This window comes from Tursiops truncatus, chromosome 12 (assembly GCF_011762595.2).
Source record: "Tursiops truncatus isolate mTurTru1 chromosome 12, mTurTru1.mat.Y, whole genome shotgun sequence".
Classification (NCBI taxonomy): Eukaryota; Metazoa; Chordata; class Mammalia; order Artiodactyla; family Delphinidae; genus Tursiops; species Tursiops truncatus.
Window position 1 is genome coordinate 81279664 of NC_047045.1, and position 16234 is coordinate 81295897.

General features: G+C 48.3%; 1 protein-coding gene across 1 annotated transcript; it reads right to left on the minus strand.

Annotated features, from left to right (window-relative positions):
• Positions 1-238: 238 nt before the first annotated feature.
• On the minus strand, positions 239-1474 carry LOC101335342 (coiled-coil domain-containing protein 86). The gene is given in 1 exon segment (XM_019951400.1): positions 239-1474. A coding segment is annotated over 1 exon segment (1236 nt).
• Between the last annotated feature and the right edge of the window lie 14760 nt (positions 1475-16234).

The following is a 16234-nucleotide window of genomic DNA, read 5'->3' on the forward strand; positions in this document are numbered from 1 at the left end:
ACCTCCCCATTTTAACCTTGAGTGTGGAAAAGTGGGGCGGAGCTGGATTCAGTCCGCTGGGTGGCAGGGTCAGTGGGATGCAGAGGGACGCAAAGCAGCCTTTGGGGAGGTGTGTGTGTGGAGAGGAGGATTCCTGACTTCCAGCCTCCTGGCCTGGGTTAGACCCAGGACTCTGAGACAGAACATACATATTTTGGGGAGTCACCCTCCAGTCACCAGCTCCCTGAGGAACCAGAAATTACTCTTCGAGGTTTGAAGGCACTTGGAGAGGGGCGAGCTGACCCTCCTCGCTCCAGTCTCTGCCAGGTCCCAGGCTACCTCTGGGTCTCTGTGCGCCCTCTGGAAGGCTCAGAGCCCCGTCTCGGTGGAGCCCCTGTTTGGGAGGCACGGAGTTGGAGTCCTGGGTCAGCAGAGGCGTGTGGCCAGCGGCCCGAGGGCTGCCGTGTGTGACACGGCGGTTGGCCACAGAAGTCCTCAGCCATCCCGAGCTCGGAGCTTCTGCAGCTGGGTCAGTGTCCCGCTTCTCCGCGGAGCGCAGCTGCTGCTTCTTCGCCCGCCTGCGCCTGGCGGGGTAACAGGTCGCTTGGACGATCTCCGCCTTCCGCTCGTTCTCCGGGCGGCGTTTCGGGTTCTCCTCCCCCAGGTGCCGGGCCAAGTCCTTGGCCAGCTCTGTCTCCTGCCGGTCTTGCATCTTCCGCTGCCAGGATGTGCGCAGGGGCTTGTCCTGGACCATCTGGGAGACGTTCTTCTTTGAGCGGTCCTTCCGCACCCGCCCGGACCTGGGCTTCCCCTTCGGGACTTTAGGGACGTCCTCCTCCTTCGGTGTCTTGGACGCTGGGGTCTGGGCTGAAGACCCTTCTCGCTTCTCTGGCCCGAGGCCGTCTGTCTCCGGCTGCCCGGCCGGCGGTGGCTTGCTCGGCTCACGGGGATCCCGGGGGGAGCCGGGCTCTGGGGTGTCAGTCCTGCAGCGGCTGAGCGGGCTCGGGACCCGCGTAGGGCTCTGGTGACCCGGGCCCGGCTGTAGCTGATGTCGGGGGGACCCCGCGGGGGTCTCCTCCTTGCTCTTGGGCACCTCCGAGTCCGCTTCTTCTTGGTACTGGGAAAACTTCGGCCACTCCCCTCTTGGCTTCGGAGGGATTCAGGACTCGATTCCGGCTGTCTTTGGGGGCGACTCCAGGCCTGGGTCTCGCTGACGTAGGGGGGACCCTGGGCCAGGCTCTGGCCGCTTTCTGGGGGACCCCAAGCCTGCCCCGTCCCGTAGACTGGGTGATCTCGGGCTTGTCTCCGGCTGATGTCTGGGAGATCCCAGGCCGGCTGGCCGCACCCTCCGAGGAGACCCGGGCTCCCTCTTTTCTTCTGGGTTCGACTCGAGCTCCACAAGGGCCCGTTTGGCCCGCAGAACTGAGGTAGGGTTCTCGGGGGACTCAGGCTTTAGGCCTTCCAGCCGCCGGCTGCGCCTCTGTGGTGTATCCATGGCCCGGCCAGAGTTTCTAAATCGAACAGTTACTTTTAAAATCTTATAATTATACAATGAGATACATAATTACTAATTAACATGAGATTTTTGAAGATGAATGGTAACTAAATAACCCCTTTAGGATTTTAAGGCATTACGTGCGACTATATCTTTTAAAGGCCTCTCTTGGCATAATTTGAGTATTTTTGGTACCCAATTTTATCTGACTAACCCAGATAAAGGGATTTAAAGTGAATGAAGAATCCATAAAAGACATATGAAGAGAATGGGAAACACACCCAGTACTTAAAGAGCTAACATGAAAAAGACTATTTTATTATATGTATTCTGGAAGATAATATCAAAAAGGGTTTTACAAGCAGTATAAAAAAAAAAAAGACAAAAAACAGTAGAGCTCTTTCTATAAATAAAATCTTGCACATAAGACCCGCAACATGTAAAACTGAGGAAGCTCCTCCTGTTGCTGCCCAGGTGGGGCCCGGGTCCAGCTGTCCCATCCCCCATCCCTCTGAGGTCCCGTCTTGGAATCCCAGCACTCTACAGGAAAGAGTCTGGAAACCTCTAGACTCTCCTGCTCCGCTGTTCTCCACATGCATTCAGAAGCCTGTGAGTAAGTGGATTTAAAATGTGAGAGGAGAAACGTTAGACACGAGAAAGGATTTTCAAAGCATTGAACTGAAGGCCCCAAACAGAATTCCAGTGGCTTCTAATTGTGGATAAAAGGAAGTACAAAAAGCAACCCCTTTAAGGCCACTCATGATCTGGGGTCAACCTCTCTCTCCAGCCCAGTCTTCCACCATCCAGCCCTGCACCTTGTACCATGCTGTAACCCTCCGCTGTCCTGTCTGCACCCACCTGTGGCACTGGAATGGGGAGAGTCTGAATGGGATGTGCTGTAAGAATAACATTGAATTTTGAAGATTTAGTGTGAATAAGGAACGTAAGTATCTCAATAATCTTTATATCGGTGGCATCCCATTTTTGACGTATTGGGTTAAACAAAATATATTACTAAAATTACTTTTACCTTCTTCTTTCTACTTTTTTAGAAAAACGTAGCTGTTAGAAAATGTACCTTACATATATTGCCTGCATCTGTGGCTGCTTCCAGCCAGTGGTCTGGCTGTTAACACAGGTGGCGCTTCAGGGGCGTCCACGGGCAGTGAGGTGGGGGGGACCATGGAGAACCAAAGTACGTGCCCCTAGTGAGGCAGAAATGTGGGCCCAGTTGTCTCTAGGCCTCCCGAGTTTATAAAAAGACATTGGTCATCTGGTTGTAAATGTGTGAGGGGAGTGAGTTGCTCATGAGTGTGCATGAATTTTCCAGACTTTTAGAGGTTGGCAACTATTCCATAACTTTAAAAACAAATCTAGCACAACACTGTTCAAGCCAAACAAAATACGTCAGGAGCCAGACCTGGGCCACAGACCGCCAGTCTGTGCGATGCTCTTCACTCTTTCCATCTTCCCAAGGACTGTGCGTCTAGCTGCTTTGCCCCATGTCAGTTGGAAGGGCTTCCCAGGCCGGTTCCCATATCTTCCCATCCCCAGCATCTCATCTGTGGCACCAAATATGCTAAGTAGATGATTGTTAAATGACTAAATGAATGAATGTGTTCTGGAATCTTCTTGCTTGGAGGTTCTTCAATGGGAAATATTTTTTCCGGGGTCTGAGTTGTGGTCCTGCCCTGAAGGGAAATGGGGAACCAGCTACTTTACCTCCCAAGACCCTTCTCATTGGAACAAACACTGCAGAACATCCATTTCTTGGAACAAAAGGAGTTCCTGAAGGTTCTTTTTGTGTTAGTGTGGAAAATATTTTAAAAAGTCAGAAAGTGTGATTCCTCCAGCTCCATTCTTCTTTCTCAAGAAAGAAATGTGTTTCCATACACATTTTAAAATTTTTTGTTCTAGTTCTGTGGAAAACGCCATTGGAAATTTTTTTTTTTTTTTTGCGGTGTGCGGGCCTCTCGCTGTTGTGGCCTCTCCTGTTGCGGAGCACAGGCTCCAGACGCGCAGGCTCAGTGGCCATGGCTCACGGGCCCAGCCGCTCCGAGGCACGTGGGATCCTCCCGGACCGGGGCACGAAGCCGTGTCCCCTGCATCGGCAGGCGGACTCTCAACCACTGCGCCACCAGGGAAGCCCGGAACTTAATTTTTAAATGAGTTTTACCTGGAGCCACAGGACCTGGGGCAGCTTCCACGCTCCTCAGGACCCGGGTGCAGGTGCATCTGTGGAGGAAGTGACTTCGTGTCCTGGTCTGTGAGCGGCCAGGTGCCCCCAGGCTGTGCGTGGCTGGCAGTGAACACAGGTTGCTCAGGAGGCCACGCAGATCGGAGTGTTCTGCACCTCCTGCACCCTGAGTCATCGGATCCCGGTGAGAACGCATGGACTTACACAACCATACCCTTGCCAACATCGTATTTTGTAACATATACACTACAACATTTCAGAACTCCTGGAGGTTTAAATTCTTCAGACTTTTTTTTTTTTCAATCTAGTGATTTACAATGTAACCACTTAAGTGTTACCCTTACTTTTCTGAGCCCACATGTCACTCACTGTCCTGAATCCTTGAGAGGAGGCGCTGGCCCAAGCAGAGACACTGGCCACGTGGCCCGAACGTAAGCCGCTTGCTCCCTGCGTTTCAGTACTGCACTAACACAATCAACTTTTGAATTTGAAAACTTTGCAGTTTTCAAGTAACAACAATAAACATAAATCAAAAATCCTAAGTACTTTACATCACCATGTGGGAAGCCAGCCAAAGTACCTACCAGGAAAACCTGGAGAAAAATAAGAAAATGGGCAAAAAAAGACAAGGAATTAAAAACGGCTCTCTCTAGGAATGAAAAGGTAATCTAGGAACTTGAGAACGGGACTCCTGAGTACAATTGAGAAAAGACGTGTCTTTCCAGTTACCAGCACACAGAACTTGGGCTCTGCATTTACTAAGTTCCTTCCAAAACCTTGCGTGGTGGGCTTCCCTGGTGGCGCAGTGGTTGAGAGTCCGCCTGCCGATGCAGGGGACGCGGGTTCGTGCCCCGGTCCGGGAAGATCCCATATGCCGCAGAGCGGCTGGGCCCGTGAGCCATGGCCGCTGAGCCTGCGCATCCGGAGCCTATGCTCCACAACGGGAGAGGCCACAACAGTGAGAGGCTTGCGTACCGCAAACAAACAAAAAGAAAACCTTGCGTGGACCTCAGCAACACGGTCACAAGATCACGTGTTTTTGGTAAAGTGCACGCAAGTAGGACATTTTGGCTGCTCGTGGCCAAGACCGTTGCCTCTCTGCCCTTCAGCTCCCCCCTTTGTCATACCTCCCCCCATATCAGGTGGAACTGGAAAGTCAGCAGGCCTGCGGGTGATCTGTCTAAAGAGAAGTTGAGTTGAGCTTCGTGCGATACATACATTTGTATCGTTTCTCTCTCTCACACACACGTATATAGATATATCTCACAGCCGTTTCCACGCACAATTACATCATTGCCAGCTGATGTAGGAGCAGCTTCCAGGAATTCTCCTGCCTCCCCGCTGCTGAGTCCCCCAGGTCAGACACAGATGTACAAAGACTCAGGAATTATTGCAACATGAATGTGAGCTCCAGTGCATAGAATCAGAAGTTACCCCATAGAAGTTCCTCCAGCATCAGGAACGAGAATTGGGAGCAGAGGATTTAGTTCTCCCTGATGCCTATTCAGAATTAAAATCCTCTCTTACCAGGATTATACTGCATAATGCAGTGTGTGGAATTATAAACACAGTGTGCAGCTTTGTTTTTCTTTGTTGGGAACAGTGCCGAATAGAATTGATCAGAACTCCTGTGTTCCGGAATAAAGATGCAGACGTAGAGAATGGACTTGAGGATACGGGGAGGCGGAAGGGTAAGCTGGGACGAAGTGAGAGAGTAGCATGGACATATATATACTACCAAAGGTAAAACAGATAGCTAGTGGGAGGCAGCCGCATAGCACAGGGAGATCAGCTCAGTGCTTTGTGACCACCTAGAGGGGTGGGATATGGGGATCTATGTATACACATAACTGATGCACTGTGTTTTACAGCAGCAACTAACACAACATTGTAAAGCAATTATACTCCAATAAAGAGGTTAAAAAAATAAAATAAAAGTAAGGAGAGAAAAAAAAAAAGAACTCCTGTGTTCAGAGGGCATGAACTTGCAGCAGGAATCCAAAAAGTTGAGTGTGTCCATAACAGCCCCTAGGGAAAGGAAGATTGATAGAGATTTTCCCAAGTTTGGTAATGATCCAAAAACTTTACACAACATCATCAAAAATGAGTTGAGAAGCTAAAGGAAACTTCTCTAAACTATCAGATGGTAAAACAACCGAGCTCAAAAGATGATTGAAGTAGCTTTTCATTTTCTCTACAAAAAATAGTATAAAATTGTTGCTATATGAAGAGGTGATCAGACTATGCAGCCCAGTGCTCGCTTCGGCAGCACATATACTAAAATTGCAACGATACAGAGAAGCTGTTTTGTTCACGGATGTGTCCTCAGAGCCTAGAGCAAGGCCTGGCACACAGTAAGCGTTCAATAAATGTCTACCGAACGAGTGACCTCCAAAACAAAAAGAATATGCAGCCAAGAAAGTAGGCAAAGGGTATTACAGTCAGGCAGCTAATTAATAAAAATAGTTTGATATTTTTCTAGGTCTAGCGATGTTTTTTATTTGACAGCTTTTTAAAATTGGTACCATACTGCGGCTTATCTTCTCATGCCAAATTAATATTTTCACTAGGTAGCTAATTTCATGTTAAAATTTTTATATTCTTTTTCTTAAAGAGGACGACTCCCAAATTGTGTAAGCTTCAGGCCCCACAAAACCAGATCCACCCCTGCCCTTGGGTGAAAGTGGAGATGACATTCAAGAGAAATGTGAGACACACATTTTCCTACTGGCAGAGGAGGGAAAAAATGAGGTAAAAAAAAAGCCTAATGACAAAATAACTGAAGCAGGGAAGTCTGAAAATGGCTAAAATTCAGCAAAAATGAATCCTCTAGTGGCGGAGGAGGAAAAAAATAAGGTAAAAAAAAAATCCTAATGACAAAATAACTGAAGAGGAAAATCTGAAAATGGCTAAAATTCAGCAAAGAAAAATGAATCCTCTAGCCTATAGGCATTCTCCCTCCTCAGCAGTTTTTCTTCCAGCAGCAATAGCACCCCCAGGGTTCAGCCTGGATGACAAGCACTAAACAGGCTTCCAGAACATGTCCACTGAATGTCCTAATTCAGAACCTGCCTCCCCTCCCTTGCAAGACCTCAGCCTGACCCCTGGAGCTCCAGGCCAGATAATGAAATCCAGCCTCTGCCTTGTAGCCCTCAAAGCTGGCTCATTCTCATAGGTAGGTGCTGTTCCCCATGAATGAATGGGAAGCAACAGACTCAGGGTCTCAGGGTCTTATGGTTTGTGTTTCTTTTACTCACCACGAGGATGAAATTGTCCTGAGCCATCGATGCTCTTTTCCATCGCTGGTTGTGCAAGGAGCAACCATGTTAAGCATAAAGTATCGCTTCCAGCCCAGACCCTGTCAATACATACCTGACCCACCCATACATCAGGTGCTGTTTGATTTGCTCATCCAGACAGAAACTGAAACGGGCTTCCTGTCAAGACCAAAGCTTTCCCTCTACCCAGCCCATCTCACTTGCTACTGGTCCTCATTTGAACTTGGTCTTGTCTTGCTAACTCTAGACTGTGGCTCTGACATCAGCTTCTGGCCTCTCATCCATCTTGGCAACCCTTCAGGCTCCATTCCTGGCTTGGAAGCCCGGGTTTTGCTGTGCTCAGTCTGCCTTCCTGCTCCCTCTCCACCCAGAAACAAGATCACAGGGCCCCACAGAGGTCCCTGCACCTCACAGCATCTCCCCGTCTCTGCCCTCTGCTCCTTCTCTGCACCCTTGGCCTCGCTCTTGGTGCTCATGCTGCAACCTTTGTTCCCAGGCCCTTCCTATTCTTCTTTCTCTGCCTGTTTGAGTTTGAACGTTGATTTTTGGGCTCTGGGTCGGCAGCCACGTCCCTCCTCCATGCTTGGCTAGCTCCCAGAACCCAGGCCAAGGCCAGATCCCTGGAGACCCACTGCAAGGAAAGGAAGTTGAGCACGCACAGTCCAGTTTTGCTTTTTCCCTTTGTCTGAACTTCCATGTTGCCCCAGATGAGCACACCCCCACTCTAGACCCCACTCCACAGAATTTCGCTGACTCACCCGTTCCAGTGGTGGGATGAGGACAGGGTTTGGCAACTAAGTTTATCAGGATAGAAGGGTTGGGAATTACCTGGCTCAACACTAAGTCTGGAGCTATGACATCACCAGCGCCCTGTAGTACCCAGTTTTGTTAACCCCTAGGTTCACCCAGCTCACTTCCCTCCTTGTCTAGAAACCAACCAGCTTCCCAAGACCAAAAACACGATATGCAAAAACTTGCAGGAGATTATGCATGCTGCAGGCCTCATTGTCTGATTTAAGCTTTGTCTAGGAACCTCTGTGTAATGGCCAAGCCTGAGAACGTGGTCACACACACACACCCTTTCATCTTTCTTCATTTCTAGGTGGTGATGTATTTTTATGGTTCTTCAGAATGAGGAGGTACAAATGACTGGTGTAGTAAAGGAAGCCTTCCAAACAGTTTATATTTAAAATAAACTTAATCCAAACACTTGGATATAAAGCAAATTAAGTAGGAAAAATAGTTTTGACGACACAAAAAATGTGGGCAATTTCCTAAACACAGCACTTTGTTCATTGCTGAAAGGTGTTTCGGTGTTTCATCAAACCTTGCAGCTATGTCAGAACTTGCAACACCAAGAAGGCAACTTCGAAGGGAGTGTCCATCAGGTACCATATCTGAGAAGTTAAGCTAAAAAGGCTGATAAAGAATAAAGATGATATAATTCCAACTTCAAACTTTGAAATATCCAAATTCTCCACTTCAGCTGGATTCCAACCAAGTGAAACGTATTGAGAAATTAGGTCTCGGTCTTCATGAGACAGAGTAAAGCTGAGAAGTATGGAGTGACAGGAGGTAGCAACTTCCTGGATGACAAACTTCCCCTGAGCTTTCTCCAGACTCTCATCTGGAATTGCCAACAGTCAAGAACAGATACCAAAAGATCACATCTGGTAAAAGGACCACAGGCCAAAGTGACGTTGCCAGCATGGGTTGGCCTGGATTTTGTCCCATGTTCTACCCTGAATTCCTTTGGAAACAGTGATCCTGTGTGGGGCATGGCTATCCTCCAAAGACTTCAGATTTAACAGTTGTATGATATCCCCTTAAATCTTGTTCTTTGCTCCTGTGACTAACTCATTTTGAACTGATTACACATTAATTGCTATAAGCCTTTCTTGAACAGTTGCATACCATGTCTAATCTCCCTTGTAGCCATATGAGGGCTCTGAAGTTCTGGTTCCACTTGGGATATGATGTCCCCAAACCCAGAACTGAGCACGGGGTGGTTGTAGGGGGTGGAGAGCAGCCCTTGGTCACCTGATGGAATGTAAAGAGCCAGTGGAAGTCAACTACATTCGGATAAACTAAAATCAAAGACAGGCCCATGGTCCAGCTGAGGCACTGACCCAACAAGGAAGGCAGGGAGGCAGGGTCCAGGTAATGGAATGACAATGAGGGTAGAGGTGGGTTCTGAGCAAAGGGTGAGAAGCGTAGTTTTAGCAGATAAATACTTCACAGGCAACTTCTCCAATAACCAGTCTCTTCTAACCTCAACCTGTGACTATAAAATAAATTTTTCTTCCTTTTAATAGCATATTTTCACTGTAGTAATTCCCTGGTGCTCTAACTGCCAGTAGTAGCATCTCCCAATTACATCTTCCCAGATATTTGGGGGGCACTACCTGTACTGGTTTATCTGTTCTTGCATAACAAATAATCACAAACTAGCAGTTTAAAAAACACACATTTATTATTTCACAGGTTCTGTGAGTCAGGAATTTAAGCATGGTTTAATTGGGTCCTCTACCTCAGGGTCTCCCACAGGAGGCAATCAAATTGTCAGCCAGGGCTGGGGTCTCATCTGAAGGCTCCACTGGGGAAAGGTTCATACTCAAGGTCAAGTGGTTGCTGGCAGGGTTCAGTGCCCTGCTGACTGGTGGCCAGAGGCCACCTCAGTTCCTGCCACATGGGCCTCTCCAACATGGCTTCTTGAGGGCAAGTCAAGAATGCAATAGAGTCTGCTAGCAAGACAGAGTCACAACCTTATATAACCTGATCAGAGAGGAGAGTCCCTGTCACCTTTGTTCTCTTCTCTTGGTTAGAAGCAAGTCAGTCAAGGGGTTGGATTGCATAAGAGTGTAAATGCCAGGGTCATCGTGGGCCATTTTTGAAGCTGCCTCCTACACCACACCACCAGAATGAGTTGCTAAGATCCCCTGGCTTAACCCCTGGCTCCCACTGCTGCCTTGGTCGCTGGTGGCCCTATAGGGAGACCACCACCACGCCGACACTCATGCTCCCCACATCAAGAGTGAGACAGGAGTCTGTTCACGGTGACACTTTACCAAGATCCCTTGGGATTAGGAAAGCACAGCTCAGAGAGTGTGCAGCTCAGCCCACAGCTCAGCCCACAGCTGCTCCTGGAGGGTGTGCTCTCAGGGTCCAGACACAGGCCCCAGCGTGACCCCAGGGGTGCCCTACCAGACAGCCCCCACCTGGGTCCCAGCCCACAGCCATGCAGCAGGCCCTGGATGCCACCCACCAGCAGAACTGCCACGACTCTCCTTCGCTTACAGCCATCTTTCCCCAGATGTCCCACCCCAGGATCCACCTTTCCTCTGATGACTGGGTTGGGAACACCCATTCTCTTCCAGGGCAAAGTCCCTTCCCACCTAAAGTGTGTGGTCTGGCTCCACGGTCTAAACAGGACAATCACAGTCCATCAAACACTCCGAAGCAAGAAAGTCCACAATCATCCACCACCCATTCCTGCAGTGCTACTTATTCAGTCTCAGAAAACACCACGCAGAAGACCTCAACCTCCAGCCCAGGGTGTGAGCCACGTCTTTTCCATCCTTCTCGTACTTTTCCCTCCAGGGTCAGGGGAAGAGACGATCAGCCAGATGTTCCCACTGCCTTTGTCTTTAGCTCCCAAGTTCTTGGGAAGAAGTGCTTAGGCACACCCCCCGCTAAGAACAATAATGCTCAGGCATAAGACAGCCCAGCTCTGGGGGCAACGGTGCCAGTGATGTGCTCAGATGATATTGTTGAACACAGCATCTCAGCCTGGAGCATCTTTGGGTTACTTTGCTGCGTTCAGGGTTTCCTCTGGGCAATGGGTAGGCAGTCTTTCTGTGACCAAATGTCTCTAATAGATATATGCTAATCTCTACTTCAAAAAGCAAAAAACCTTTTTGGCTCCTAAAGTTTCGGTCTTTTCAGCTTCAGAATAATGCAATGGTTTAGTCCCCACCAGGCACTCTCGAACAATCCCCAGAGTACGGGCTGATGAGGACGCTCAGGAGACCCAGCCATGTTACTTTCTTAGGATAGCAGGTGCTGTCAGTTTGGTTTCATTAGGATAAAGCAGCCCTTTAACGTACTTAGTGGACCCTTACTTCTCCCAAACTCCAAGTGGTACTTTCTTCTGCTGTTCTGGGATGTAGTAAAGGAGTCTCGTGGTGTCTGTGCACCCAGTTCAATGCAGAAATGACATGTAAACTGGCCATTGTCATCATCGCCATGACAGGAAGGCAGAGTCCATGGACGGAGCAACGCACACGCGTCTCCCGGTTGGGTGGAACTGTCCCCTCCTCTGAAATGTCACACACCTCCTGCCCCACGCTTGCGCCGCCCAGGACAGAGGAGACGTGACTGACGGAGGCTGCCCCATCATCCAGCCTCTGACACTTCAGAAGGAGCTGTGTTCCGCAGCGTGTGTCACTTTGGGTGGTGAGAGGGTAGTTAGGAAGATGAAGAGGAGACGGGCGGGGGATTCTCCTCTGTGGCCGGCGTGCTGGAAGGGAAGCCGCACTCCGTTCTAGGGAGGACTCTCGTCCCGGTTGCGTGGAAGGTCTAGAAGGCAGAGAATCTTGTGAGAAGGGTTGAGGAATAGTATTTCCCACTTTAGCTTGGTCTGTGAGAACGGAACGATGCCAGCTGAAAGCATTGCCAAGCACAAACTCATACACTTCAAAGAATTTTTTAATTTTTTCAATCAGAAGAGACACGAAATTCCAGACTCTAGAATTTTCAATTCCAAATTGTTGAATTGATGAGGTTGCAGTCTTTCCGAGAGTCTGTTTGGAGAAAGCAGCAAACACATGAAAAGGAAAAACTGTGTTTTACCCAAATGAGCTCCCTGAATTTGCAGAGTATGTTATTAGGCAAAGCCGTGATGGGACAGAATCATTTCACATTCTTGAAGCCTGATGCTCTGCGACGCTTCAGTCTCAGGACTGGCAAAGCTCTGGAGAAACGACAGAGAAGGAGAACTCAAAAGGAACCGAGAATCTGGAGTTTAACGTGGGAAGGAAGAAAGGCAGGCGCTTCTCAAACGCTTGGCCTACTTTCTGCTGCCGTGAAGCTGAACGCCCCGGATCCACGCGGGCAGCCCCGCGGCTGGCCGGGGGCCTGGAGGTGCTGGCATGGGGTGGAAGCCCCGCCCACGCCCCCGATCGCATGCCCCAGTGCGGGAAGCAAACTGCACAGCTCTCCGAGGGGCGCCACGTTAATGCCTCTATTGATATTGATGGGACACTTCCTGGCACATGGAGCACCTAAGTGTGAAATTCATCCTACCGTGAGCATTAAACAAGCATCTATGGTATACCAGTCAGAGAGTCCCCAGGGAACTTTCTGGGGAAACATGTGAAAAGAACAGTCTAGAAGTCCCAGCTCTCTGGGCTGTTGAGGAAGGGACCCCTGGAAGAGCACAAGGCAGCACGGCGGGGGGGAAACCTTGCTCAGCCAACAGCACAAGAAAGTCATTTGTGTTTGGGATGTTCCTTTGCATGTAGGACTCCTGGTGGTTTTATTCCCAAGCGGCCTTTACTGGAAAAAGAAAAAAGACTCTAGTGATCTCTAATTGCTATGTAGGCATCTTGAAGCTCAGGCAGACATTCAGGGAGTAATTGTATGGGCCACTTGCTGTGTGTTTGACACTGTACGAGGCACAAAGAACTCAACAAAGACAAAAAGAGAGAAAAAACTACATAAGTAATAAAGACACTGAGCCCACCGTCAGGGTGCTTCCAGTCTAGTGAGGAAACAGCCCTGAAAGGCTGCCTGACGCCATGCAGTTTGTTTTAGAAAGAGTCTGGGCCATTTCCTTTGCTGTGCAAAAGGTTTTAAGTTTAATTAGGTCCCATTTGTTTGGTTTAGCTTTTATTTCCATTCCTCTAGGAGATGGACCCAAAAAAATATTGCTGCAATTTATGTCAAAGAGTGTTCTGCCTATGTTTTCCTCTAACAGTTTTATAGCGTCTGGTCAAGTGGCAAGACTTTTCTGAAGTAGTCAAAACGTATGGAAAAAATGGATTAGAAACAAAACAGCTTTAATCCATTTTGAGGGGTTTTTTTGGGTTTTTTTTTTTGGTACATGGTGTTAGAGAATGTTCTAATTTAATTCTTCTACATGTGGCTGCAGAATGGAAGAAAATATTTGCAACCGATGCAGCCAACAAGGGATTAATTTCCAAAATATACAAAACAGCTCATACAGCTCAATATAAAAAAAACCAAACGACCCAATTAAAAAACAGGCAGAAGAGCTAAATAGACATTTTTCCAAAGAAGATATACAGATGGCCAACAGGCATATGAAAAGATGCTCAACATTGCTAATTATTAGAGAAATGCAAATCAAAACTACAATGAGGTATCACCTCACACCAACTATCATATGATATCACTTATATGATGAATCTAAAAAATATGATGAAATGAACTTATCTGAAAAGCAGCAACAGACTCACAGACATAGAAAACAAACTTCTGCTTACCAAAGGGAAAGGGGGGCATAAATTAGGAGTTTGGGACTAACAGATACACACTACTATATGTAAAATAGATAACCAAAAAGGACCTACTGTATAGCACAGGGAACTCTACTCAATATCTTGGAATATCTTGGAAAAGAATATTTATACAGAGAGAGAGAACTGAATCATTTTGCCCTACACCTGAAACTAACACAACATTGCAAATCAACTATACTTAAATTTAAAAAAAAAAGGAAAGAAAAAGATTGGGTGAGAGAGGAGGGTCAGAGGGAGAGGAAGAGTCAGCAGAGGTGAGCTTGAAATGCCTCCTAAGAGAGCATAGAGTGTGCCAGGAGGGGTGCAGGGGGGCTGGCAGGGAGCAAGGGGAGATTCCAGCAGAGGGTGAGGGGGTGGCAGGGCCCTGGCAGGTCCCAGGGTGGCTGGGCAGATGTGGTGTTGGGGCAGGGAGTGGGATGTGGGTGGGAAGGAGCTTGAGACGGGAAGAAGTGAGAAGGTAGATAAGGAGGGGCAGGTCCTGGAGGGGAAGAGGCCAAGCCAGAGGCTTTGGATTTTCTGCTTTAGACAATGAAGGGCCAATGAAGGGTTTTAAGCTGAGGAATAACAACATTTGCTTTTAAAAAAAAGTGTATTCTTTTCTTGAGTACACAGTAATGCCCACTCATTGAAGAAAACTTGTGGAGAGTGCAGAAAACACTAAGAAAAACACTGAAATGAATACAATTTACCAAAAATTAGAAATCGCAATCCCACCACCTAAAAAGAATGATAAGCATAGCAAACTGTGAGCATCTAGTGTTTTCCTTGCTGTCTTTTATAGATAATGTGGTTGGGGGTTCTGGTGGGAGATGAAGAGGTGAGACCCCCTGAGAGATCACCTCATCAGTCAAGGTGAAAAGAAGGAAAAAGGGAGCCCAGGGGAGGGTGGAGCCTCATGCCTAGACTTTCAACAAGGTTCCCAAGGAGTTGCAGATTACCTTCTTCCAGGTGAAGAGAACAACATTTATATGCAGCGTTATCTGAGAAACTCAAAAATATTGTGAAAATATTTTCAACACCCAGAAGCTCTTACTCATCTTTTCATCGGTTTCCTTTTCATAATGTCTAGAACACTGGGCTAAGGAAGGGAGGGAAGAGAATAAGAGGTGGGAACCCACGGATGCTATGACAGTTCTTAAAGACTTGTGCTAGGTGTGATGCTGCGTGCATCCCCGCCACCACGCTGGGCCAGTGTTACCAACATGTCCATCCCTCGCTAACGTTTTCTCACTCATTTGTCACTTTGTTTATTCTGTTGTGTTTGTTGTCCGTCTCCTCCAACCAGAAAGTAAAATCCCTGGACAGAGGAGAGTCTTTCTTGTTTAACCACAGAGTCTCTGTGAAAGGCCATGCACACCTCCACTGGCCTGCTCTCTGGTGAATCGGATGGGATAGGGCTTACAAAAACATCAAGCACCGTCCAACGTAGGGCATTGTTTTTACAGGGTTGCTCTAGCTGGCTCTCCATGAGCTGAGCCCTGTGCTCTCCAGACGTTTATCCAAAAGCGTCACTGGGGAAAGAGTCGGGCAATCAGCCGTTTCCAGTTGGCCAGGTCTTCTAGGGCTTTCACTGAACTGTTGGGCTTTCTGACCTCTGTTTCCCACAGGAGGCCTGGAGTCACTGTAGGTCTCACAGAGTTCCAGTAGGATTTATTCAGGAGGTGCCTTTGCTATTTAATGTTGATAATGAACCCCACTTCCACTGGAGAACCAGTGTACATGGAGGTACCCACAAGAGATTGAATTCCTCAAAGGTGGCTGAACCAATACACAACCCATCCCATACACTTAGGCAGTACGATCAACACATCTGCAAAGCGGGGTGGGGCGGGGAGGTCCACGTTCCCTCCCCTCGAGCCAGGGCAGACCTTGGTGACTGCCTTGGCCAGCAGAACACAGTGGGAAGGGTGCCACAGTCCTGCCAAGGCCAGGGCGTAAAGGCATACAGCTCTGCCTGGCTCTCTCTCTGTCTTGAGGTGGTCACACTTAGCAGCTGGTCACCCAGGCCACGTGGGGGTGAGAGTCACATGGGTGTGTCCTGGCCCACAGCCCCAGCTGGGCCCCCAGCTAACAGCCAACATCAAAGATCAGATATGAGAGTTGTGAGCCTTCGGATGATTTCAACACCCAACCTTTGAGTTTTCCATCTGAGACCCCAGGAGGCACAGAGCAGAGACAGGCCACCCCTGCTGTGCCCTAACTGAATTCCTGATGCACAGAAACTGTCCTAAATAATAGAGGATAATCGTTGAGGCCACTAAGTTTTGGGGTCATTTGTTAGGCGGCTACAGATAACTAATACACTGCCTTCTCGAGACCACACTATTTTCACTCCCAGCATATGTGCACCTCAATATAAGAAATAACACAGATGGGCGGTCGACCATCTGGCCGGAAGAAGGGTCTAGGGGATTTGTATTGAAGTTACGCGTGCTTCCCGACCACGCTATTTTCACGTGGGGTGACTGAGGTAGGACATGATGGAGACGCTGCTAGTTAGAGTCACTATACCTGTGCAAGCATCTCTGCAATTGAGCAACCCTGTAAGTGCCTTTAGTAGCCCTTCCCTAACTTGGTGAAAGGAGTGCGAAGCTCTTCTCATTGATCCCTAAGAAGTGCTAAATAAGCTACTAACTTGAGAACTAGACGTATCCTTGAGTCTATAATGTTATTGGGGTCCCCAGTGAGTGGAAGTCGACCTACCCTATCCCCGCTCCCACCCCCATATGCACTGGACCTCCGA